We start from the raw sequence: 26,815 nt of genomic DNA, 5'->3' as shown, positions 1-26,815 counted from the left end.
CAGTTTAGTTTTGTCCGCATTAAGGACCAGTTTTAGTTGCAGAAGTGTGTGCTGCACTTGATGAAAAGGACGTGTACTACTTCATACCTTGCAGTGGTTCTTCCAGTCTCTTGTGTATTTTCTATTGTAACCTGTTGACTTTCCTTCAATTGACTTCAATTTTTAGGCAGTCTTGCTCTCATAATGCAAAAATGTGAACAGCAATGGTTTCAATACCAATTCCAACAAAATGTTGCCATTTAGCTCTTTGTTAGAGAACAGCAAGTTGTGCAAAAAAGTAATAAAACCTGGACATGTACTGTACATTCAACATTTTGGAGAAGGTCAAATTAAGTTGACCATATACCAACTTAAAAAAAAAAAGAAAAAAAAAAGGTCATTTTAGAAAATCTGCCCATTTCCTGAGCTAGATAAAGAATAAATTCTTAAACAATTTCTCAAGGACTATCAAATACTGCAAGTAAATCATCTCAGTATTTTACTACTACTTATAATTTTTTTTAAACCAGGAATAGTTTGAGATTCAGAAATCTCTTTTGCAAGTCTGTTAAAGACAGCAGCTCAATAGTTCTACATAAAATACACATGAAGAACAAACATTGCAGTATGCAAATCACATTAATACATAATCAGTAGTGTTTGCTTGGTAAGAAAAAAGGAGCATTTAGTACTCAAATACTCATTAATTATGGCTTTGCAGATCCATACAATAATGACACATAATGACATTTTAAGTTATACGAGCAGAAGGTTGCAAATGCTTTCAATGCACATTAACTGAAGACAGTCCTTGTCAGCGGAATAACAAACCTAATCTGTCTACTAGGGATATAACGATAACCAAACATCACAATACGTTATTATTACGATATGAAGGTCACGATACGATAATGAACACAATATTGTGGGGAGGTTGGTGATACAAAAAAAAAAAAAAAGGTCGCTATATTGTAAAAAAAATAATAAATAAAATAAAATACTAAAAAAAAAAAACACCAACAACAACAACACAATAGTGTGCTTTTGTACATTACAGCAATGCATAGAAACAATCTACAATCTCTAATAACACCTAATATTGAGGCACTTGCTGATTGAGTTCCTCTACATATTGACTCGGTTCACAAGCATATTAGGCCTACGTGCGCCTTCATCTGACCATTAGCGTGGATTTTAAATATTTTAAGGCCAAAACATGCCTTGTGAAAATTAAACTGCATTAAAAAAAAAACAAAAAAAAAACTAGCCACCAGAGGGTGCTAGAACTGCACAAATTGAAATCATCCTGACTTTTTTTTTTTAACTGCTGCTTTTAATATCGTGACATGACGACGACATTATGTCAGTTTTAATATCGCGATATTAAATACATCATACATTAATATCGCGATATGTGTCCAAATTTCCCTGCTCTAACGTGCTGCGCCCTTTAACAGACTTCTTGATTACGTTATTCCTGCACCAATTGACATACGCATTCTGATCCTAGTGTTCATTACGCAGAAGGAGCGGCCAGAGTTAGACGACCGTATCAGACTTCCATGTTAACTCGCTTGTCGTGCGTAATTGACACTGTAAGTATAATAACTAGTTCTTCATAGTTCTGTGTACAATTTGTCAATTCTAAGTAGGGCTAACTCATGTAGAACGCCTGAATTCTGCCTTTATTTACATTTTACCGCAGCCGCCATTATCCACGCTGTAGTTTGTAGTCTATTATGTGGTCTTTGGCGCGCCCTTGTGGATATTTCGTGTAAACAGACTGCACCACAAGGAATAGTGTTCTGCCTTATTTAGTGTACAAATAAGATTGTAAAATTCTTTGTGCCATTGATATATTTTGTTATTACTTGAAACAATTGATAGTTTAGTGCGATGCCTCAATGGACCTCATTGTAATCATTTACATTTATTTGTTTGTTATAGAAAACCACAACTCCACAACTTCATTACAATTTATCACCATCACGACATCATACTTTAATACTATCAACAATCAACAAATCCATGTCCTGCCATCATTGTGGTAATTAAAGACACTCAACCCCATCTCTGGATTCGCTGCAATCTTTCTAACCGAAGATTTAGGCCAGACGAGTGTAGACCCAGCATACTTTCAATAATATTCCACAATATGGTATACATCAGAAGTGAGGAAGAGCACAATGAATTGGGCATTTTGTTGTTTTTGAGTGCCTAATTAAGATTAAAACAATAATAATTCAAAGAAGGCTTTATCAGTTTCTGTGTTTCATCCTGAATTTTCACCTAAAAACTGAATATCCCAACTTTTTGTGAGCAGTGTATACTGAAGTGAACAAAGACTTACCATCAAGCAGTTTTCCATGCCAGACTGCCATGCCTGCCACACGGCCAATGCACTTGAAGTAAGTCAGGTGGTCCTCATTACATAGACCTGAGTTGGGATTAATCTGCAGTGTATAGTTGTCCCTGAAAGACCAACCACACCAGAATTTAATGACTCAGAGGCATAATATTCTCTTAGATGATCTGCTTCATTGCTTTCCTTGTTTTAAATAAAGATATATCCACAAAATGTAGGAATGTTCTCCAACTCACGTGGCAGAATATTCAAAGAGTCCGTAATAGGGGTTGAACATCTCCTTGGACATGAGGAAGAACCACTCCCGGGCCAAACCTCCATAGTCCAAACCCTTTTCTCCTTCAAACTCCACCCACAGTCGTGCTTTCAACAAGTCTGGCCGCTTAACTAGGAGGATTTGCCGGTACGAGTCCTCCAGTACCGCGTTTCGTCTCACCTTCATCCCAAATTTATTCGGGATGTTGACCTACAATACAGCATGTGTTATATTTCTTTCACAGAAATCAGATTGGTCAGCAAAGGATGACAACACTCACTGGTTTTTCCAGTTTCTTGCGGAAGTAGTCATACTTTTGTTTATAATCTCTGGAATAAGGCACTGCCTGTAATCAAAAGTATACAAGCAACCAATTAATCCGTGACTCAGTTACCAATTATGCATGGAGGTGAGGCTTAGATGCGATGCACAATTAATACTTACAGGTCCAGTTATTGCTGAGGTTTGTAATCTCGGATCATCCCATTGTGTGGTTTTAGTGTCTATGAAATATGGACATACATTCAGTTCACTAACAATCGGATGAGATGCATATTAGATCAGATAAAACCCTCACTGTGATCAATGTAGAATATCCTCCCATCCGTGTGGATCCTCTCCTCCCAACCAGGCTGAGAAGAAAAACAATTTCAACAAAGACTCACACAAACATAAAAAAAAAATGACATTCAATAGCTCTATTGTATTGACTTACTGGCAATGGACCGAGATCAGAAGGGTCAAGTGAGGGTCTGCTCCTCACATGAACAGAAGTCGTAAGCCTGGGATCTTTCTGATTAGGAACAAACAAACTTGTTTGACTCAAACAGGAAATGCTTACATGAGCAGCTAAGAATTTGTAATTGTATGCAGTGATCGCCGCCCACCAGAGGTTCACATATGCACCAATTTACACATATATATGGTGGAACCTAACCTCGTCTAATCTGAGATTTTTTTATTTTGTTTACAGCACAAAAGGGGCATATATGGAAAGCCATTTTATTCAATATCCTTGATATGTAGCTTGATATGCTTTCCATAGGCATATGTATCGATCGTAAAACTGACATTTTAATTGCTTAATTGCAAATAGTTGGGTCACACTGATTGCAATGCAATTTGGAGAGGGATCATTTTAGAAAGCTTATAGCATTGTTAAACCAACAAACCTAATGATGAATGAATGACGTTTCAAAGGACTGTACAACTTCAATTCTCACCCAGGTAGTAGTTTTCGTATTGTGGTCAATGAAGAAGGGTCTTCCATTGGGAGCACTGCGGACCTCCCAACCAACTGGCATAGAGCCAGATTCAATTGCGGCTTCTGGGCTGGGAGTGTGCTGGGGAGATGCTTCAGGGGTCGCATAGGGTTTGGAAGTTGTACTACTAGTACTATTCTCTGTAGCCAATGATTTTGTTCTCTGTCGGGGGGGAAAAAAAAAAAACATCTGAAGAGATTTTATAATTAAAATCAATGATTTTTGTATTTTATCAAAGACCCTATAATGTGACAAAAGAGTCTTAAATTTGACACAACACAGATAGTATTTGTAATAAGCCTGTCAAATTTGAATGAATTAAAAAAAAAAAAAAAAAAAAAAAAAAAAGGCCATTCATGTATCCACCCATTTTCTTCTGCTTATCCGGGGTCGAGCTGCGGGCGCAGCAGTTTTAGTAGGGAAGCCCAGACTTCCATTTCCCCAGACCAGTACCTGCAAGCAGGGTCGTATCCATGAGGTGGTTCGGGTGTTGTGGTTGATATAATAGCGTCTTCCTTTACTGTCCCTCTTTTCCTCCCATCCTGGTGGCAGCCCCGCAGAGGTCTGATGCAGGTATTGAAAAACAGTAGAGCAAAAATACATGTCTTTTGAGTTTGACGCACGACAGTGAAGTGTGTCATTAACAACACTGCCAAATTTGAATTATTAAAGAAATCGCCAAGTATGTAAAAACTTGGTCTCTTGAAGGTACAAGGATTCCACCTGACACATAGAGTGTCATGGCTCAGGTGGTGGGTTTGTTTGACAAATCTTGAGTCGCTCTTTTTATTTTTTTTTATAAACTGGTCAAATGTACTCAAGACTCTCCTTATAAAATTGACTTTGAATTTTTGAGTGAAAAAATACAGTGCATGCGTTTTCGCCACACCCTAAGAATCAGGAAAACTGAAATAGTGAAAAACAATTGAGTGCTATATCTCCAGAATACAGTATTACACAGTTCTCAGTCTTCACATGTTTTCAGCAATAATATTCAAGCGAATAATGTATTTAGAAATAAAATCTCTGAATTCACTTCACAAGATCTTTGATCCCTGATTAACAAAGTGCAAACCCCCCTAAAAATGTTGACGTTAAGTATGGTTGGTAAATCAAAAAAAAAAAAAGAATGATTTCATAAAGGAAGGAAATACCTCTGAATTAACAGGATGCTCCTCTGCTGTTGACGCGTGAAAACTTCTTATGCGAAGGGAATGGCTCAAATTGCGTGCATGATCCTGCAAGCAGAGAGAAGGGATGCGTCAATGACAGGTCTTGCGCATTAGTGTCGATGCTGGCTTCTCTGTGGCACATCATTCCTATTGATCACATTATGGCTCCACTTCAGTTTTGTAATCTTAGAGCAGGGGTCACCAACATGTTGCCCGTGGGCACTAGGTAGCCCCGCAAGAATCTCATGAGTCGCTCACGGGCCTGTTCTAAAAAAAAATATAAAAAATCCAGTCTCAGTGGAATGTAACTAAGAAGTGACTTACCACCTGGTGCTCACGAGCTGTGGCCCCTGTACCAAAAAGGTTTCTCATCTCATCAGTTAACATCTGTATGTCCTGGGGAATCTGAGGCGGGGGCTGGTTCATATCGACTTCATCTTCTCTAAAAACCTCCCATTCCTAGACAATAGGACAGTTACATGTTAAGCACACATTGAGATCAGACAAGAAAAAAAATACTCAATCTAGGGCTAAACAAACTCAACTTGACATCACAATGTAGTACAATGCAATAAATAAATAAATAAATACATATATACATAAATAAATAAATAAATAAAATTCGGGGTTAAATAAAAAACAACAACAACTCATTTTTGGTTGGTCGGTACACTTTGTTTTATGTGTCTATATAGATAACATCATAATAAATAAGAAAATACCTCATCTTGTGGTCTTGTGGTCTCATCAGGGTCTGAGATCTGTCTGCGTGTAATATAATTCTGCGCCCTCTGTCTAGCACTGTTTTGTCGCCTTGTGTCCGCATTATTGTCACTGTACGGGGGAGACACAAATACACTGACCATGAAGTCCGGGCCAAATGTCCCGTACCAGAAATATTACATCATCAGTGTGTCTTAACTGTAACGTCGGTGGCCGCCACTGTGTGGTTCTGCTCTCGTGGTGGACATAGTAGGTTCTTCCCAGGTTGTCCTGACGCTCCTCCCAGCCAGGCGGCAGAACAAGCGTCTGCTCAGACTGCATGGGGCCTGACATGTCCTGAGATTCCAAAAACTCCCATGGAACCTAGACAAAAAGCAAAACATTTAGCTATACTGTATGCTATATTAATGTTGCGGTCTCTTTGTATGGACACATGAGCTTAAGGAAAAGCTTAAGACTTTCTTAAGATTAAATTATAAGGTTTGGTTGAACATTTTGGTGTTAAAAATATACTATACTTTTATCGCCTTTGCTTTATGTGTCAATTTTATTTTAAAATTGATAAATAAAAAGCTTGAAGTAAGCACGTCTTGTCTTTAATTTGGAGAACTATGCAAGTTTGACGGCAAGAAGGAGTGAGAATAGGTGCTAAGAAATACTTCAAAATTGTGGTGTAACAGGATTAAGTGAGTTTTAATTTGTTAAAAGTGCTTGGGAGGAGTAAAACTATACAAAAACCTTTTTTTGTTGTTAAATTTTGACTTAACGCTGGCGGGCCTGGAGCAGGCTTATTGTATTGTATTCCATCAAAGTAATGTGAATAACATTGAAAATAGATGAATGGGGGTGTAACAACATTTTAACGCTGCAAAATTACGAGACACAGTAGTTGCTTCTAAAACAGACTTACATCTGTGTTGTCAGTCTGTTGATCTGTTGATTCCTCGCCTGAAGCAGAGTTTGTTGGCATGTAGGTCATTTTGAGTCGCAGATGGCCCTTAACTCTGGACTTGTGACTACACAAAAACATTAAAAACAAATGGCATTTTCTGTTGTAAATAAAAAAAAATAAAAGGTGACATAGTGCCTATTATTGGAATGCACAACAAAAGATTAAAAGCCTTAACAGACATGAAATGACAACAACCTTCTGGGGTGAAGCAGAAAATCCTTGAATGTGCATGGTCTTGTAGAATTATTTGTCTGAAAACAAAACAAAAGAAAATAAAACAAGTTCATACCTAAAATGTAGAATACATTTTAATCAAATCATAGCAAGGAACTGTACCACCACAGAATAATTTTTTTACCCACTGAACTGAACAGTGAACATTTTGTTTACTATAAAACAAACGCAGTAATGTGACATAAACATCTTGGACTGTGTTTCCATAACTGGTGACATTGATGCAGAACAGACCCAATGCTAAGGGTGTTCATATTTACATGGTGGTAAGACATGGACGAAGTAGAGGTCTGTGCTTGTGCTGTAAACCAAATCACACGCAGTGGCCATGAACAATATGGCGCAATGAACAAAGGGCTTGCTGCTGCTCTTGGCCAAATAACTTACTGGTATCTGACTGAGAGGAATATCCACCTGTCCGAGAAAGTCATCACGTGTCTGACGAGGGAGAGAGAGGAGACACAAAAACATGCACGTCAAGACCTGACAGTATTAGTATAAAAATGTACAGTGTTATGCACAGTTGAAAGTCTACGCACCCCTGTTGAAATGCCAGGGTTTTATGATATAAAAACAAGACCAAGATAAATCATTTGAAAACTTTTCCCACCATAATGTGAAAGGTTAATGAGACTGTGATATGAAGAGGGTGCAGGGATCAGCAAACTTAAATAAGTCAGTCATTTGGACCGTCCCACAAAGAAAAGGAAAAAAAAAGTTTTTAAATCACCGCAAGCCACAAAACACTTTTGATAGCAAAAGTGACAATAATACTGCATATATTGTTTTCTTTTTTACCAATATGTATTGAAAAAAAAAACTGTAGCATTTAAGAAATCAATGAGCTGCTACAAAAAATGTACAATTTTTATTTCTGTTTATAACAAACATTCTGATATCTGAGACACTTGGTTGAGGTTTTCTTTCAAATAAAATATCCATCCATCCATCCATTTTCTTGACCGCTTATTCCTCACAAGGGTGACGGGGGGCGCTGGAGCATATCTCAGCTGGCTTTGGGCAGTAGGCAGGGGACACCCTGGACTGGTTGCCAGCCAATCGTAGGTCAAATAAAATAGTGAATAATCTAAACTTAATGCAGCGTTAAATGATCCACCTGCAGCAAAAAAAAAAAAAAAAGTCTGTGTTCTGTCCTCATATCACGTGCGCTCTAAGTGGCTTGCTAACGGTATGTTGACGCATGTGGGGGTAAAAGAAAACAACAAAAAAACAAAAGAGAGATGATGACAAACCGCTGACTCGGAAAGGCGGCCAAATGAATAACACTGAGCTTTCCTAACAAAAAAAAAAAAAAAAAAGAACTAAAAAAAAAAAAAAAAAAAAAGAACATGCAGTTCGCAGACAAAGTTTACCAATCGCCAATGGGGGAGAGATGCTGATGGAGAATGAATGTGAATGATGTAAACACTTGTGCAACCAGACGAGCTCAGATGTTTAATTTTACTTTCTCTCTTGAAAATGTATTACTGTATATATTTTTTCCCATTGAATTTAGTGATACAGTTTATAGGCCACATCCATGGTCTCTTGATTGATATCTTGATTATGTTACAAAAACCTGGCATTTGAACAAATTTGTATTAAAATATATATATATATATATATATATATATATATATATATATATATATATATATATATATATATATATATTTATTTATTTCCTTAAAAGAACGGTTATCATATTTCAGATTTTATTACACAGATCAGATTGTGCTGGAATCACGCACAAACTAAGTAATTAGATCATGTTTTATACTATCATACATTTGGAAGACTGAAGTGTTTTTAGTAGTAGGGGTGTCAAAATTAATGAGTTCATTTTGAGTTCATTTAAAGTTCCTTTAGCGCCACTATTTTTTTTTACGTGCTATTAATGACCGCCCCTTGGAAAGCCTGTATTGGGGGAAACAGATGTCAAAATTTAGCAGTAATACATTGAATAATAATGCTTATATGCTTATAATAATAATGTTTATATTTGTGGAGACTGGGGTCAAGTTGTATTTTACCATTTTAAATATGTGCAGAATTTTACAAGTTACTTCATTTTAAAGATTAGATAGCTCTTAATATGAAAAGAAAAATGCACTGAGCTGTCACCAACATCTTACAAATGCAATTATGCCAACTAGTGGCGTAAAAATGACTTCAATACAAATCAATATCACACTCGTTTTTACAGTACTGTACAGTAGAGTACATGTTTTTAATTTTAACTCAATTTTATGAATTATTATGAAATTACTGTATCAATGACTATGAGATGCAGCCATATTTCTATTTAATATTTTTTCCACTTTTATGTTAAGAGTCTGAAAACCAAAAAATATATTAAATTGTACATTTTATTGTACATTTAGAACAGAAATAAAATTTGTGATTAATCATGAGTTAACTATTGAAGTCATGCAATTAATTGCAATTCAAAATTTTAGTCGCCTGACACCCCTAGTTTTTAGCTAACACAACAACAACACATTAGTTGGTTAAATTGACACCAAATTTACACCCATGTCAAAGAGTCTCACGGCAGTATAGCATATTTACATGAACAAAATAGATCAGGGAATCCTTCGTCCTAACAAGATCACAGCTAGGGAAGTCAACTGCAGTTTCCCCAAATGTTTTCAGCTCAAATTAGCTTTCTCCCTGGGACTTAAAGAGTTCAATTGCACATATATTTTCATTGCCATCAGGCGTGTTTTGGAAAATAACCATATACAGTATAGGAATACAGTCAAGACAGCAACATTCTTATGTGATGATCGAGGAAATAAAATCATATGCCAAAACATCACGCCCAACAAGACAACACAACACTTCCTTTTGCTCATGCGTCATCACTGTCAAACTGCAAAGTACTGTATTTTGTGTACATGTTTATACAGTGATGTCCATCCCCCTTTTGAATATGAGAAACCTGGTAAACTTCTAAAATGCATCTGTTATGATTGTAGTCATTGTAACCCAAATACGGTTCATGGTGGTAGTCGTAATAACTTGTGTATGGTTTGCATAATGCTTAATATCAACGGACTTCATCTTTACACAGTCGTAAAAAGTGTAGACAGTAAATACCGTAATAGGATTTTTTTATATATATTTTTTTTAAACACGGCAATGGCATTATACGTCCTCCATCTGCTTATATAATCTATCCATGCATCTTCAGATGAATATTATCATGTTAAAACTTGAAGTACACTTTTGGTAGAAGTCACATTCAAAAGATCATAAGTCAAATTGTACAAATGAGCTCGAGCCTAATTGGGAAAATGATCCTTTCAATAAAATGACAGTGCCGTGTTTCATAAACAGCTATAAGCCAAAAGTGATAGCAATCACAGCTGGTTTAAAAAATACTATCGAACATTTCCATATCTGCGTCACATACAAAAATGCACATAAACATTTTGAATGATAAAATTATACTGTCAGAAAATTGACCCAAGACTGCTCAATTTTGAGGTTTGTGGCACATCTCTGAACACAGTGAAGCATGTGTGAAGCAAAGTAAGTGATATTCATCTCCACTTGGCAACTTTAAACGTCTTGACAGGTGGAGCGCAGAGCTTGTGAAAGTGAAACTTCAACTTCTGACACGCAAGCCAGCTAATGTTATTGGACCGGCAGTACTACAAAGTGTGAAAAATGAAGCCAGCCTGATCAGGTGATTAAAAACATTCTCAACAAATTCTCTTGTCAATTTGTTAAATTGTTCATCAGTGCCAAAACAACAGGCGAAAAATCTGATACAGGTAATGCACCATCCATGTGGGCTATTAAGTAACTCGGAAAAAAACAAGCTACCCTCCTGCTGCTGTTTTACATGTTTACATTTTTTATTAGAGCAAGGCAAGGCTTGGAAAATTACTGGGCTCTGTTCCTCTTGGGCTGAATTCTCCAAACAAACAACGCTAACACTCTTGAAGGAATCTGACTGGGGGAGTTCCAACTTGAACTCGGAAATGTAGACAACCAATCCCCCCACAAAAAAGGGTGGCAGGTGCACTGCACCACTTAGCCTGTCGAGTGACTCTATAATAGCATTTAGGTCAAGTACGGCCGACGCTCATGTTATTGGTGCGGTGATCACTGGACATTTATGCATCTTAGCACTCCATGATGCCAGTGTGCGCAATGGGATTCTGAGTCACATGTGACCCAAATAACAACAGTATATATATTTATATATTTTAAGCTTGCTTGTGTAACTTGTATTCAGTTGTTCATTAACTCATGACATCACCATGTGATGATAACAATTGACCTAAGTGTCGAAGACATTTATACTCATCTTTAACACCCTGTTAAACTGAAATAAACACATGATGTGGCATTTTCCATATGAGGCTCGGTCTAAACATTCCAGTCCTAATGTGGATTAAATTGTATTTTGAGTCATGAAGTTTTCATTCATAAATTAAGGAAAAACTTACATAAACAGAAATAAAAGTAAATCTAAAATATATAAATACAAAATCTTAGTCCACATTGGTAAATGTTGAACCCCACAATAAACATTCTTCATAAACAGAGTGATGCCAGAGATACGAGGACCCTACGAGTTTGTCGAGATACGAGCCTTCGCTTGGCTGATTTTTATTTATTTTTTTGCTTTGATTTGTTAACAGCAGCTTAGCAGATAATTAGCATTTTTTTTAAAGGAAAAACCAAAAAAAAAAAAAAAAGCTTCTAGCTGTTTATTGCTTCTCCCTGTTAAAGTTGTTGAAGTTCACTGTCAAATAAAAAGATAAAATAAAGAGATACTCCGTGATACACCATGTACATTTATAAAACCACACAACTTTTCCTTTCGACTAGTGAAACGCTAACATACATACATCCAAAACGTAAATCATGAATGACTGTATTATACTGTCCCTAGTAGCCGAGTTGGGAAAACGATGATGATGCACAACCTGTTTTATTATATACACGTTGTGTTAATTATGTACGAAAAGTACAAATATATTTGTTTTTTATATTAATGTATTTTGAAATAAAGTACAATATCAGAGAGTGCTGTTTGGTGGATTAGCATTTCATTGATTTACAAGCGTGGTCAAGGAACAAATTAATCTTGTAACAAGTACAAGTTGTACAATTAAAAATTATTAGGGGTGTGAATTGCCTAGTACCTGACGATTCGATTCGTATCACGATTCACAGGTCACGATTCGATTCGATACCGATTAATCCCGATACGAATGGTCACGATTCGATACCGATTAATCCCGATACGAATTTATAAGTCGATTGTTGCGATTTTTTTTCATTCATATTTAGAAAATACTAATCAGTAAGCTTGTAGAGTGTAAGATTTATATGAAAATGTATTATTTATTTATCTGAAATTTCAGTCTTATAGAGGTTGTAATCTGTTTCATGTTTGAACAGCATTAAAATAAAAATATTAAGGCTTAATGTGCCGTTCATATAACATTCTTCCATGCTCAAGGTGTGAATCCTAAAAAAAAAAAAATAAATAAAAAAAAAATAAAAAAAATAAATAAATAAATTAAAAAAAATTCGATTCTGCCGATTATTGAATCGATTCGAGAATCGCGCGATGTAGTATCGCGATATATCGCCGAATCGATTTTTTTTTTTTTTTTTTTTTTACACCCCTAAAAATTATACTACCTACCACAGGGGACATTTATTTACTCAGCCACAAAGAGGATCAGTTGTCTATTAGGCATAAGATGCTGAAACCCAACCCCTTCAAATTAATAATGATGCTTGATTAAAAACAACTGATTGAGAAAATGCAGCCAAGCCCAAAACATAAACAACACTGTGTGGAGAGCTCAGAGGCGACTACAAAAATTGCAGTCTCAACATAAGATCATATTCAAACTAAGCAGAGAACTTGTTTACAATATCTGAGTGGCAGCCAGTAAAACGACACATTCTAATACATCTGAGAGACTGTTTACATATCTCACTACATAATGTGATTATGGTTTACAACACACAAACGAAGATGCTGCTCACCTGCTAGGTTCGACAGTTACATTGTTAATGCCAATAAACAAAAAAATGAATATATGCAATTCATGAAAATGCTGAACTGGGGTGTGTACAGTTATCACGTTTATTTATTTCCTGATAGGAGAAAGTGTCTTTCGCGGAGAGGCGTTTTGTTTCAAGTGACGCACCTAGTGTCATAATGGTAACCAGACATCGATTATAGTAGAGGTAATTATTTGATTTGAGTAACAGCTAATGTTGTTCATTATCCAATGGACTGAAACTCATTTTTCATCTTTTGTAAGGAAAAATCCAAATCCTCACTGATACCGGACAGAATCAAAAGCATCAAATTTCAGGTGGAAAATAATTACTCATGATCATGACACACAAAAATCTGGACTTACAGGGACATCTTTGAAATACAGTAGATGTGCTTACTAAATACTGCAGACTCTTACTTGACAAGCTGCTAAATGCAAGAGGAGGGGGGGAGGGACACCTGACACTTCACAAACACAGTATGGCCTGGGCACCCCACAGAGCAGGGAGCACAACATGCTTTTACTGAGAAAGGCTCCTCACGCTTCCACCCTGCCATCGTTGACACCCACCAATACCATCCCTCCCCATTTCCAGAGATGGTTGGCGTAACTGTGCGCTGCTCTAGTATCATGCTGTTAAATTTGAATCCATGGGACTGAGCTGTGCTACAGAGCACCAGACTATCTGGAGTCACACGGAATATTTCAGAAGCACTTTATTTATATCAGCAAGGGGCAGTGCTTTTCTCACCACTAATATTAGCTTGGATAAATACTTAGGGAGATTACTCATAGTGCAAAGAGAATAATGGTATATTGTAAGTAATATAAAAATAACGTTGCATATATGCAAAACTAAAAACGTAAATTGAGGCCATTTGAGATTCAATAATTCAAGTTTTCTCTTTTTTCTTTGAAAACTCTTTGCGAACACTTACTGTAATGTAAGCGAATATCTCTCAAGTGTTTGTCTTCATCGGGCTAATTTCATTGTATGACTTAACTACAGCAATCTTCTGTTACTGAGTGTCCCTCTTATCTACTGAATGTTGAGCTTACCGTCAGTATAAAAGCTTTTAGGGATAGAACTAGTGAAGTGACATGGAGCGGAAATATGTATTCAGGACATATCATTAATTAGCCTAACAAGGAAATGAATATCCTTACAGGTAAAACTTCAGCTCGAGACAAGCACAGTATTTTGCTGATACATACAATGAGTTGCATGACTCAACGCCCGCCACACTCCTTTAAAAAAAAAAAAAAAAAATGACTTGAAGCTGTGAAAATCTTCTTCAACCGGTTTAACAGCATTATATGCAAACGAAACTCTCTTTGTTAGTCTTAAAAAAAAAAAAAAAAAAAAAACAAAAAGTTACACAAAAGCTGCTTGCCTTTGAAGTCAGAAAGAAAAAATGACAGGATGAAATCGAATGATTATTTTCAGCTCAGGGAACATCAGTCAACATCAAACAAAGACACTCACCTCAGCACTTTCAGTCAAGTTCTTTGCGGTACAGTCCCCTTTGCAGGTTGTGTCTGCATCATTAGGTAAGCCTGGCCGCTTAGTTGGACAGCATGGAGAGAGATGAATATGCACGTGTGGAGAGCATGTACTACCGAGTTTTGCGTTTGAAACGTGACATGAAATCCCAGTGTTTGCATAGGGCACCTCCAGGGAAAAGCTCCGTTGTATGGCACGATGGTTTTTTTCGAAACTTTCCTGCCCTTTTGCTAAGGCACAAAGTTTTTCCTCTGACGGTTTCACTGAGGAGAGCAAACAGGCCGAGGTACTACGGTACAGTTTTTTCTTCGGGTCACGTTGAGTCTCAGGTTCTGCAACCGGGTGGGGAGCATCAGGACATTCCGCATTGACTTCACACAATGATGCTGCTCCTTTCCCAGCTGTAACTGGCCTCTGATGGGCAAAGTGTAGCAGAACGCTCCTTGAGCAATGAGATAATGACTGTTCCAGCCCATCATTCCTGTCCACCACTTTGCATTTAGGTTTGTCTTGGAAAGGAATATTAAAGTGTACCATATGTTTGGTGTCCCGGCACTCAGATGAAGGGTTTCCCTTGAGACACCGTTGGCCACTTGTAGATGTGGCAGACTCTTTCCAAGTCACCTCCTCTTCATCTCGTGAGAAATCAGTGGCAGATGGCTGGAAAGGAGCTCTCGTCTCAACTGGGTTTACTGGAGAAGCAGGTGGTGTGCTGCCGGGGCTCTTTGGGAAAATAACCAAGGAGGAACAACGTCTCAAAGGGACCTTGGTTTTACAGCAGAGAACTCTCTTCTCTTGTGTAGTCCTGTGTTTTTCTGGAATCTCTGGCTCAAAGATACTGTTGCTACTCCAGTATCCAGCGTCGCTGGCCATACTGCTGCTACACGAACCCCCATCAGAGCCTGCAACCGCTCCCGCTTCAGTACTCCCAGAGTCTCCATCCCCAACAGCGCCATCCAGGTCTCCAGTGAGCGTGCAGGGCTGTAGTGCGATCTGCACAATGCTTTTTTGACTACATCCTTTTGTGTACACCCTCGGGATCAATACTGAAGAATATCGTTGTAAACTTCCATAGTCTGGTGACAGCGAAGTCACCTTGAAGTGTAGAGAACTGTGCGCCAGACTCTCTGTGAGGCTATCAGCTGACAAAATGACTCCACTCTCCTCACCATGGCTGGTGAGGCACTCTGACAGAGGGTCGGTGTGGCTTCTCCTTGACGCGAAGTCCAAACGGAGTCGGTGTGCCATTCGTTTAACTCTCTAACCCCTGCAGCACAGAAGAGTGCCGCATGATAAAAGTTGGTCGGGGACAAAAAAGCAAAGCAAAGCAACTGCTCCGTGCTTTGCGATCACAATCATCAGAGGGAGTACATAGCCAAAATAGGTCCGGTGACATCCTACATTCCACTCCAGGCTGATCTCAACTTTTAGTCAGACGAGGTCAGTGGTTTTGTTAGGAGACATGACCCAAACATACAACCTTTGAAATAAGAGCAATTCCAAGGGTAAGCCTGATATGAAGACCAAAATTATTTTAACATTTAAAAGGATAGATACTAATCTGATTAAAACCTTAACCTTTCGACAGCTTATTCAGTGTCTCTAAGGCTCCGGTCTTGTCCAGTTTTTGCTTCACTCAAGTTGAACAGCCGAAATCCAAATCAACACGGTATCCTTCTGTGTTGCATCTCAAACCGAAGCACTGGAAAACTGTTACATCTGCCTCTGGCCTCTCACTCAAGACTCTACTTCCTGCTGCAGCTAGGCTTATAATCTTTCTGCCGCTCGGTGCCCCCGCAAATATTTTTACCCGCTGCTATTGAATTTCAGGAAATCAAGGGGAATGAATGTAAATAACTCTCTTGAAATTAGGAGTGGTTCACAAAATCGCATATAGTCTAAAGTCGTAAGAATCAAAATATACAGTTAATATTCATTTAATGGTTCGTCACTTGTAAGACTTTGCGAGCAGCAGAAATAAAGTTGTAAATCTGTAACATTATCTGCCCCCCAACAGAAAATAGAAGATAAGAGCATGGGCGACCTGATTTGACTGTGGCCATGAGTCATGACTGCTGTTATATGACACCTCATGTAACGGTCTGTACTGGTCTGATTTCCTTTCACTGCTGTTGCTGTTTATTAATGGTGGGCTATTGTAAACCAGGTTGTGCTATTTAAAATACCATGCTCTAAACCTTGTGACTGGCTATTAATTGATGGTGCATGGAATAAATAATGGATGACACGTGTAGTTATGTCCAGTCATATGGGATTGGACAATGAACCGCTCCGCCTCCGATGTAATAAAATGTACAAAGTAGTCTTAACTAACACCTTTATAACGGTTAATGGCCCCATTTTAAAGCAGGAAAACGCAAAAGGATCACCATAATATTTTAATATTATTTGATTATAAACCCATCAATAGAGACTTTGGGCAGCATGAATAGAAATCATGAGTTTCAACGTTAGCTTTCAAGATATGCTGTCATGAAACATATAGGCCCTAATTGTAGTAGTGTACTACTAGGAGAAAGGTCAGGCTGTAACATAGTGCTCATTTAAACTTGGGAATGGCTCAGATCACATCAACCACAGATATTAGATAGGAGAAATTTTCACTTGCTATAATTTCTGATTATAGCTCTCACTTTCTTTGGGCAGGACACTACACCAGCGCTACCTCAATTTGAGAGAGGAAAAACCCTGTAGCATTCCAGTCAAGATCCTCGTTTGATCCTGGTTTACAAACATGTACACATGCTGTTTCATTTTAATGTATACTATACACCGCATTTCAGAAGTTGTTTTTGTTAATTTTTGCAGACAAAATTCGAGAAATATGTAGCTTCATCATCATCAATTAATTGATCATATGAATTGTAATCTGTACAATTGATTGTTGAAAATTGTAAAATGGAGTGCAGCAGAGGCATAGTTTATTCAGTCACCTCTAGTTTTTGTTCTAATAATAAAACAGCAACATGTTTGCTATGAGAATTTCAGTTCCTTCCACACATACCTCCACTATGACATCATATCAGGAGTGAGAGATTCTCACATCTGCCTTGACAACAATATATTAAAGGGACAGCAACATGAAAAATCAACTTTTTGGAGCTTTTAGATGTGTTAAAATGCTAATTCCTCACCAAAAAACATGACCGAAGTGGTGTTTTCCAATATTTGCCCCTCTAAGAAATTATAGGTCATTCTGCTCTCCAAGTATCAGCCCCTCCCAACCTGAGAAAACGAGCTGTTGGCACTCTTTGACGTCATAAGCTGTGGACCCACCCCCGCACTGCCTCTGAGAACTAAACCCACGCCCACTTTCTCTGAGACTTCCATGGGATAGTGACAAAACTAGCCTTTATCAGTAAACATTCTGTCCAAATCAATTCAAACCAATCAATTATTCTTCGCATTTGCAATGCCAAAGTGAAATGACAATTCGTTGTCTTAAAATCCCAGAAAGGTTATGGCTGACATTTGTGTATACTACAAGTAAAACTTTTGCACTGGTGAACCTAACTGAACAAATAGTATAATGGTTAGTGTGCTCGATCTGTACGCAGCAAGTTCCTGGTTCAAAACCAGCTCAGGTTTGTTTTGTTTTCCATCTCTCTTCTTCCCTCTCCTCCCCTCCTTCGCCATGATTTCTTGCAACAAGGAGCCATTTTGTTCAGAGGAGTGCTCAAACACAGAGCAAGAGCAGACTGCAGTCGGCTCGCCGGGAGCACGGCAATCATCACACGGGGAGAGGCTGGGTTTTACTGAACGGGGCGTTTTACTTCCGCGTTACAAAAATAACCAGCAAAACACCTAACAATTATATAAAGCATAATGATGATGAACAATTCACATGCAATAACTCAACTGTCAAGGAACATCACTATGATCTAGATTCAACAGCCCATGTGACATATGAATCCTTTTCATTTCTTTATACACCTTCAGGCAATGTGTGTTGGGATGTTTTTTTTTTTCTTTTTTCTTTTTTAAACAGACAGCTTCACCCATATTTATGGCTGGAGAAAATAAGGTGTTGCAGTTGTCAAACACTATACTGTACATCATGGCAAAATAAGGGCTGCCAAACTTAACCTTGCACCGCATCAGTCTTGGCCTCATCAAACTTAGAACCCACAATCACAGAGTAGGCCATTCAACGTACAAAATTCTTTGCAATATACTATACTAAACAGCAGAAGTATGTCAAGTGTAAAGTTACCAGATTAAAAATAAATAAATTTGTTTAAATGTTCTCAGCGTATAAATATTCTCAGTAAATTCATCACAATGACTCACGCACAAACATGTGCTCACCGACAGGCACGTACAAAGCAGCAATGAAGGGACAGCACTGTGTAACATTTCCAGTCAGCCAAGAACACAACTCATTTTTGGTTGCGAATATGCAGAGCACTTACCAGGCGGTTCTCATCAAACACCTCCAACAGGAGGCGGTCTTTCCTGGGATGGACCTAAAATAAGAAGGAGACCATAACCACTTAATGATTAGCTGTGTGCAACAGCGCTACATATTTAACAAGGCCAAAAGTTTAAACTAAAGTGTTTCAGGTTCAAGGTAAGTTCATGTGAGCAGGGTGGAGTAGTGGTTAGCATTAGCACATCAGCGAAGTGTTGCGTTTGCATGTCCTCCAGCTACATCCCACATTCTTACAACATGCATTTTAGGTTTATTAAACACTCTAAATTAAATTGTCCATAGATACAGTATGTCTACTTCATGTTTCAAGAGGGGGCAAATTCAACTCAAATATCAACACCATTAGTCTTTACAAATTTGCTGTACACACGCATTTCCATAACTTAGGCCAGTTCCGCTTTGCAATAGGAACTTTAGCTTTTTCTATTACAGTGTGAACAAAATAAACTTTGGATATTCTGTCTTTTACATATTTTGTCCTGGCTCGCACTTAAAGCTCTGCAGTATTAGCAACAGGTGTGGAAAATGACCGCAAAATCCTATGTTACAACGTGAAATCCGAAATATAAAATTAGATATTAAATTTAAAAAAATGAAGCATTATATGGTGAGGGATGATAGTGCCATTATTTTTACTGTATACTGTACGGCTGCGAGAGTGAGTAAGCAAGCAGCAGACTGACAACTGAAAGAAAGTGATTTTAGGAAATCAATGGATCGACAGTATGTTCATGTGTTGCAATACAATATACACTTACATTAAACCAGAATTCCTCGTTCCATTTCGGATCCAGTGACTTCAGGTGACAGGAGATGAGTAAAAAAAAAAAAACACATGATGAGTATATACATAACACATATCATTTGAACTTCAAGTATGTGTTGTTCTCTGTCACCTTTTTCACTGTTTTAGTCTGGTGAGTTGCTATTTCCCCTCTGGAAGGATCATAGAGAGTCAGTCTTGTGTATGGATCACTGCAAAAGAAACAAAATGGTTTTAAATGTGGTCAAGTCCACATTTATCTTCAGAGAACAATTTTGCACAAGTGCTCTACTGTTAATTGCATAAGTGGTTTTTAACGGTGGGATGTGACCAAAGTAACATTAACATAATGGTTAGTGGTTCAGAACGTCAGATACTTTTCACACAAAATGGACTGTAATAGTTATTTCATGATGATTTGTTTCAATGTGACACGTAGAAACTGGTTCTTTTAGCAGCAAAAATGTGGTTGGTAACTAATATAATTGTTACACATTAACCTTCACTGTCTCCCAGAGGAACCAAGATTGTTTCCAAGGACAGAGTTTCAAGAAAAGTAAAACAACACCTCCCCTAGATTTGCATAAATATATATTTTTTAGCATGCTTGTTGCAAATTTGAACAGTAATTTTATGTTATGCATTGCAAAAGCTTTACTGTGTCTTAATGAGATAATAGAAACAAAAACAGTCATCAAAGTTTAGAGGCTAACACGAATGTACTGTCATCACCAACTGCCGCGAGAGGCAAATTCTGCTAATTCATGGTTGAATAAGTAGATTAGATTTTACAGTGAGATATACAGTATGTCAGTATATTGAATATTAGGGAATGATGCGCTATTGCGCTCATATCACTTTTTTAAGAACTTTTTTTTTTTCGATAGAGTATGAGTAAAATTTTGTTGGTGAGCTTAGTCTGGTGGGGGTCCAAGGAAAGCCTGGTGGGCCACCGGGCTAATAAAACGCTGGGGCCTGTGATATTTGTGTGGCACTAAATTAAATTTAAGATCACAATATGATAGTAATTACTCTGCTGGTTGACCCTCACGTATTTGACTTACCTTGCTCCAAGGATATCTTTTTTAGCGAGGCCTATCCCAGCAATAACTTCTATTTTAAGGACTCTGCATTCACCCTAAAACACACACACACACACACACACAAAAGAATGATACATGCAATATTATATATATATATATATATATATATATATATATATATATATATATATATATATATATATATATATATATATATATATATATATATATATATCAAACACTATCCAATCCAGCACAGTATAGCAGCGATTCAGGAATAGAGAATGAGTCATTGGTTCGACTACATGTGACTTTCATCACGTACACTTTTTTTTCCTTTTTTTTTTAATAAATCACTCACTCACAATCACGTAAGAAACACATGGTCTCCCAGGCGGAGAAGTGAACCCACGCCAACCGGCACCTAAGTTAAGTGGCGGTTCCACTCCTCCACCTGGAGCCCCCACACGTACACTTCTGTGAAAATAAAACGTGTCTTCTGACGTCACCTTCCGATGACGTGTACGACAAGATTTCACAACAACTGACAACAAAGCTATGACGATGGGTTGTCCCAAAACAGGAAGTATCCTTCTATTGACGAATAACAACTCTTGCGCCCGAAAAACTGTACTGCAAAAACTTTCTTTGACGAGTAGTCACTTGGAAGTGAAAAGCAAACACTAGTTTTGGTGAGAGCGCTAACTGGCTAATTCCCAAGAAGTTAACAGTTCCTCGTTAGCAAACTAGCTAGAAGCAGGAATGGTCACGTGAACCAAGTCGACGTTCAACAGTTGACAAGACTTTGTTTTACCTCCTCGTCGATCCAATGTCCTCGGATATCTGGCACAAGTGTGGCCATAATATTCCAAACTATCACCTCCCGGAGGAAGACAGAAGGTAAACGGCAACTGTTGACACTCCCGCAGTTTGTTGTTGAGACTGTAGAGATGATTTCCTCCGTATGTTTACTCGAGGGAGTGCAACATAGCGACCACGCCCACTATCCATCCCTCCTGGCCTCCCGCCTTCGCTGCCTCCTCCTTTCTCGGGTTTCCTCCTCCACCTCCGTTTTCCTCTCCTCCTCCGTCCGCCTTTTGACTTGAAGGAAAACACCTCACCTCACCCTCAACATCTTCATGTTCAACATTAATTAAAGCCGTTTTGCTCGAGTTGGATCATTTATATCTCTGTATGCACATACTTTTTAACGATTAACTTCATTATAGTAGAGGAATAATGACGTACCCGGAGTCATTAACTCGTTCACTGCCAGTCGTTTTAGAGCATTTTTGCTGATCTTTTGAGACACAAAGAATATGGTTTTATTTACGCTCAGAACTTACCAAAAGCAAGCGAAAAAAAGAAAGAAAGAAAGAAAGACAAAAGTTCCGAGCTTTTTCTGTGCTTTACAAATAATCAGCAGTTGAGCTGGTTTTGGCCAAAACACCTGTTGCCTGTTTCTGACCAACCGCTTCTTTGTAAGAATACTAGTATGCCAAGCAGAAAAACGAATGACGCAATATTTTTAGCTTTTGCTTTTATTACAACAAGAGGGCCTGTGTTGGCAAAATAATTTATTTACAGATAGGACTCTTCAAGTATGGACAGCCAAATAGTTTTCTGATTGTTTTTACATTTATGTATTCTAACCATTTAGAGCAGTTGTACACAAGAAACACCGGTCTCATTTATGACACATAAATGAAACCATAATGTATCCTGAAATAACAAAATTTGTTGATAAGAGCCTATGAGCCTGTCATTCAAAACAAATTAAATCTTGTAATCTATGTATAAGCATGTTATATTATGCATTATATATTTTTAAAGCTAGTCAGTCGATTAATCAGTAATCAGTATTTTCTCCTGGCAAAAATTGCCATCAGCATTGGCCTAAAAAAATCCATATCAATGGGGCCCTATTTACAAATATACGGCCACTGTAGAGGTGCCAACTGTTTCGGATTGGTCATATTTTGTGACGGAAATCACTGAATGCTACCTCATTACTCATATCACACTGATTGTTATGGATACTTATATATATATATATATATATATATAAAATTTAACTTCTACTCAAAGGCTGATCACAAATTCTAGGAAAGTCAACCACCTTACCATACCTTGTATGTTATCCTCTAAATTACAGCATACATAGATAGTCCATCATACAGAATTGACTATTGTTTATAAAATTAACTGTATTAAATACAGTATTTACATAAGCAGCATTGTCGATCCATTTTTTATAAACGTAGACCAATTATCAGTGTCAAATTGTGGCTGATGATGAGTTATTGTAACTACAAACTGCCACCCAATCACAATTTCTGCCTTTGCAAAACAATATTTTAGAATTTGGGCACTATGTGAGAGGAATGAATCAAATTGGCAGGTTAATTACAGTTAATGGAAATCGTGAGTAAGGGTAAAACATCTTGGCTCCACTTGACACCTTGTTCCCTGTAGACTCTCTTGGCTAACTTAAATGGAGCGCATCCATTATTTACGTCACTAGTTACACTTGAGGTTTGTCTAAACACAGTGAGTCACAATAGTGGATGCCATTGATGATTAATGAAGGTATGTTCGTCAAATTATTGTGCAATGAGAAGCCCACATACAGAAAGTATTAATTGAATTTGTAGTAATTTACTTCTTTTTTTGTCAAAGATGTTGGAGCGTACCTGTGTGACAAATGTTGAGGTGAGTGTTCTCATGATCTTCCACACCAAACTTATCTAAGCATTAGCATGCCTTTACGGTACCTTGCTTTATGCACTGGGAACATAAAAGGACATCCTCCAATCACCAAAAACAAAGTTAGTTGTAAATACACATTTGTATTAAATGTATTGGTAAAACTCTTAGCTCTCCAAGTATTACCATAATTGCCAACATTATAACATTATACAGTAAATGAGCCTAAGTGTTCAGCAAAAAGTGTTTATTCTTAAAAAAAAAAAAAAAAAAAAAAAAAGTTCTTGAAAGTTATATGCAACTTAACTGTACATAAAAATGTACTGCCCTTGAAAAGAAAAAAAAAGAAAAAAGTTTAAACAGGCTGTAGGGAAGCTTCAATCTAGTTTTGTTGTATTTCATGTTTTAAATGTTACAAATTGTATTTGCGTTTAATTTATTCTTTTGCATACCACCAGAGGGAGCCAATGTACCACAAGTGGTACTCATACCACATCTTTGTAACATGCAGACATTTACTCAAGGCAACATTCAGGTGTACTGAAAAGGTTTTATTCAAATATTTAAATAAATTTAAAAAAAAAATTCAAAAACAAAGCACATACCCTTTAAAAATCAATTAAAATACAGTATATTCCTGATCATCTGACACCGCAACATAACTACAGTGGAGGGCAGTTCGACAGCTCTGAGCCACTTACAAGAGGAGTAAAACCTTAAGAGCATAAATATCAGTGCAAATCAAATTGAGTATTCTTAGACGATAGACACACAATAAAGGTCAACAAGAAAAAACATTTAGCATAAATAAAAATACTCCAAATGGGGTTCAAAACTACAATGAAACACAAGTTTAAAGAACTTACTTCTCTACTTGAAAAACAAAAAAAATGGCATTCCGTTCATGCAATGCTGCACGATACCATCAAAGTTCAAAACAATTCAACCATATCAGTGCTAATATTATGCACTTCCTGGATATTTTCAAACAAAACAGTGCAAGATTACATGGTTTTGACAACACATTCACTCCTAACTGTACAATAAATAAAATCACCAACACACAAACTCCATGGGGGAATCATAAATAAATAAACATTGCTCACTTTAACAGCTTGTTTTTATTAGGGATATTCGATACCACTTTTTTTCAGACCGATACTCAGACCCTCAGTACACACCGATAGCGATACCAACTACAGATACCAGTAGTACATTTTGACAAATAAAAAAAATCACTAAAAGATATTTTTAAACAAATATATTTCCTTTAATTTTGACAAAAAAAAAACAGCACAGTCACTCTTCAATTGTCTTAACGCTCAAAATAAAACACAGAAATGCTCTTTTAGTTTAAGATTCACAATTTTTAAGTATTTCCAAACCAGTGAAGCTTTGGTGAAAAACTGCTGCAAGCTAGCGCCAGTTACAGGCAAGGAGGACTCACTTAACGTCTTCCCCCTCTGCCCTCGGTCGTTTGTACTCGTCTGCGTCACGAGTACTCGAGTACTTGAAAAAAGGCTGGTATTGGCCCGATACCTGGTATTGGTATTCGTCCATCCCTAGTTTTTATAGTGTTAAAATGTCACCCCCAATCGTTTGTTAAAGCCCTTGAAAAACTCAACAATGTCCACCATCCAATCCAGCAGTGATGACACAAGATGTCAGTGCAGCTTTAAAATGGATCTTTGGTATGGACATAAGGCCTTTGGGCTGTATTAGTTCAGGACTCACAGAGAATGAGCACAGTGCATTTTTTTTCTTTTTTCTTTTTTTGTAGAAGAAGCACACAATTTTCAGATTGTCTGTGCAGCGGGATGATCATCACGACTGCCTCAATCATATTCATCCGTCTATCATCTAATTGCATATTTAGTTTAGTTTGCACATGACAAGTTACACATGATTTGTTGAAACAATGTTTCAGGCAACGTTTAGTTTGCTATAATTCCATTTCTAAGTGCGTTATGGCTTCAACTCGACACTGATTTGAATCTAATAACTACCATCTCTTTGGTGTTAAAGAATGACTTCATGGATAATAAACAGGCAATCGACCTTATGTGACATGTTTTAAAAAGGGATGTAACGATATTGGCAATATCGTGATATCGCGATATTAAAGCTGCCACAATATATCGTCGTCATCATGTCACGATATTAAAAGCAGCACATCTGTTTAAAGGCAGGTTGATTTTCCATTTGTGTAGTTTTAGCACCCTCTGGTGGTTGGTTTCTTTAGTGCAATTTAATTTTCATTAGGGATGTTTTGGCCGTTCTATGTTTAAAATCCAGGATAATGGTCTGATGAAGTGGAACATAAAATGATTGTAAACATGGTCAATATGTGGAGGAACTCAATGTGTGCTTGCATGAGTGCCTCTATATACATATATATATATATATATATATATATATATATATATATATATATATATATATATATATATATAATGATATTTTTCATTGCTGTAATGTATTTTAGTATAAGCTCTTTTTTTGTACAATATTGTGACCTTTTGTATCGCCAACCTCCCCTCAATATTGTGATAATTATCGTATCGTGACATTCATATCGTGATAATATCATATTGTGATGTTTGGATATCGTTACATCCCCAGTTTTAAATGTACGTATTGGACAATTAAGCATTGACTCCATCTGTGATAGACCTTTACATGTCAGATTGTAAAAATCAGGGGTGGGGAACTGATGGAACTTTTAATGGACCGTATATAAACATTTCATCCAGACTTGCCATATATTGTAAAACCAAGGAATTGAATTGAAAAAACAAACAAACATTTAACACACAAATCATCACAAGACAATAACAAAAATGTAATTTTTTTTCATATGGCTTCTGAGAAATGAAATGGCCCCTGCAAAAAAAAAGTTCCCCACCCCTGTATTAAAAGCATACACCATGCAGAACCTTCTACACACATAGTAATGATTATTATACTTAATATTTACTGAATATTCTGTACAAAGTGCTCCAATTTCCTAATGCCTAGGTGCCATTTCTTTAAATTGCATAACTTTGTTTATAAACTCACACTTGAGCTGGATCGGGAATCAACATTGCACACATCATGGCATATTATTATAAAGTTTAGTGGTAAGCATTTCTTATTTAAGAATTTACTAAATAATTATTGTCATCAATGTAGAATATATTAAAATTATATTCAAACAAATTAATTTATGATTTTTTTCAACAATGGACAGAAAATTCAAAAACAGATGGATTTAAAAGGTTTAAAAAGATTTAAAAGGTAAGATAATGATATCCTTAGATTATGTTAATGTGTCACAAATGCTTACACAAATAATGACATGAAACGTCGAATGAAAA

At 37.1% G+C, this 26,815-nt stretch overlaps 2 protein-coding genes across 2 annotated transcripts in view; both read right to left on the bottom strand.

Annotated features, from left to right (window-relative positions):
* nedd4a (NEDD4 E3 ubiquitin protein ligase a) overlaps positions 1 to 21,770 on the bottom strand; it is a 29,753-nt gene extending 7,983 nt beyond the window's left edge. Inside the window, exons 1-20 of the mRNA XM_077518562.1 lie at positions 21,565 to 21,770; positions 20,772 to 20,845; positions 19,841 to 19,919; positions 19,703 to 19,741; positions 18,925 to 18,978; positions 7,331 to 7,381; positions 6,905 to 6,960; positions 6,668 to 6,773; positions 5,957 to 6,120; positions 5,757 to 5,868; positions 5,359 to 5,493; positions 5,017 to 5,100; positions 4,316 to 4,426; positions 3,824 to 4,024; positions 3,316 to 3,393; positions 3,178 to 3,232; positions 3,045 to 3,103; positions 2,881 to 2,946; positions 2,581 to 2,810; positions 2,330 to 2,451 (exon numbers count right to left, since the gene is read on the bottom strand). Coding sequence (XP_077374688.1) covers positions 2,330 to 2,451; positions 2,581 to 2,810; positions 2,881 to 2,946; positions 3,045 to 3,103; positions 3,178 to 3,232; positions 3,316 to 3,393; positions 3,824 to 4,024; positions 4,316 to 4,426; positions 5,017 to 5,100; positions 5,359 to 5,493; positions 5,757 to 5,868; positions 5,957 to 6,120; positions 6,668 to 6,773; positions 6,905 to 6,960; positions 7,331 to 7,381; positions 18,925 to 18,978; positions 19,703 to 19,741; positions 19,841 to 19,919; positions 20,772 to 20,845; positions 21,565 to 21,612 — 1,924 coding nt within the window. The 5' untranslated portion in view covers positions 21,613 to 21,770. The remainder of the gene's footprint in view (positions 1 to 2,329; positions 2,452 to 2,580; positions 2,811 to 2,880; positions 2,947 to 3,044; positions 3,104 to 3,177; positions 3,233 to 3,315; positions 3,394 to 3,823; positions 4,025 to 4,315; positions 4,427 to 5,016; positions 5,101 to 5,358; positions 5,494 to 5,756; positions 5,869 to 5,956; positions 6,121 to 6,667; positions 6,774 to 6,904; positions 6,961 to 7,330; positions 7,382 to 18,924; positions 18,979 to 19,702; positions 19,742 to 19,840; positions 19,920 to 20,771; positions 20,846 to 21,564) is intronic.
* LOC144017096 (uncharacterized) lies at positions 14,456 to 16,112 on the bottom strand. The gene has a single exon (XM_077518349.1). It carries the CDS (start codon positions 15,737 to 15,739, stop codon positions 14,456 to 14,458), a length of 1,284 nt encoding a protein of 427 aa, XP_077374475.1. The 5' UTR covers positions 15,740 to 16,112.
* Positions 21,771 to 26,815: the final 5,045 nt, after the last annotated feature.

Source organism: Festucalex cinctus, chromosome 4 (genome assembly GCF_051991245.1).
Source record: "Festucalex cinctus isolate MCC-2025b chromosome 4, RoL_Fcin_1.0, whole genome shotgun sequence".
In the NCBI taxonomy this organism is placed as follows: Eukaryota; Metazoa; Chordata; class Actinopteri; order Syngnathiformes; family Syngnathidae; genus Festucalex; species Festucalex cinctus.
This window is presented reverse-complemented; position numbering and strand designations above follow the sequence as displayed.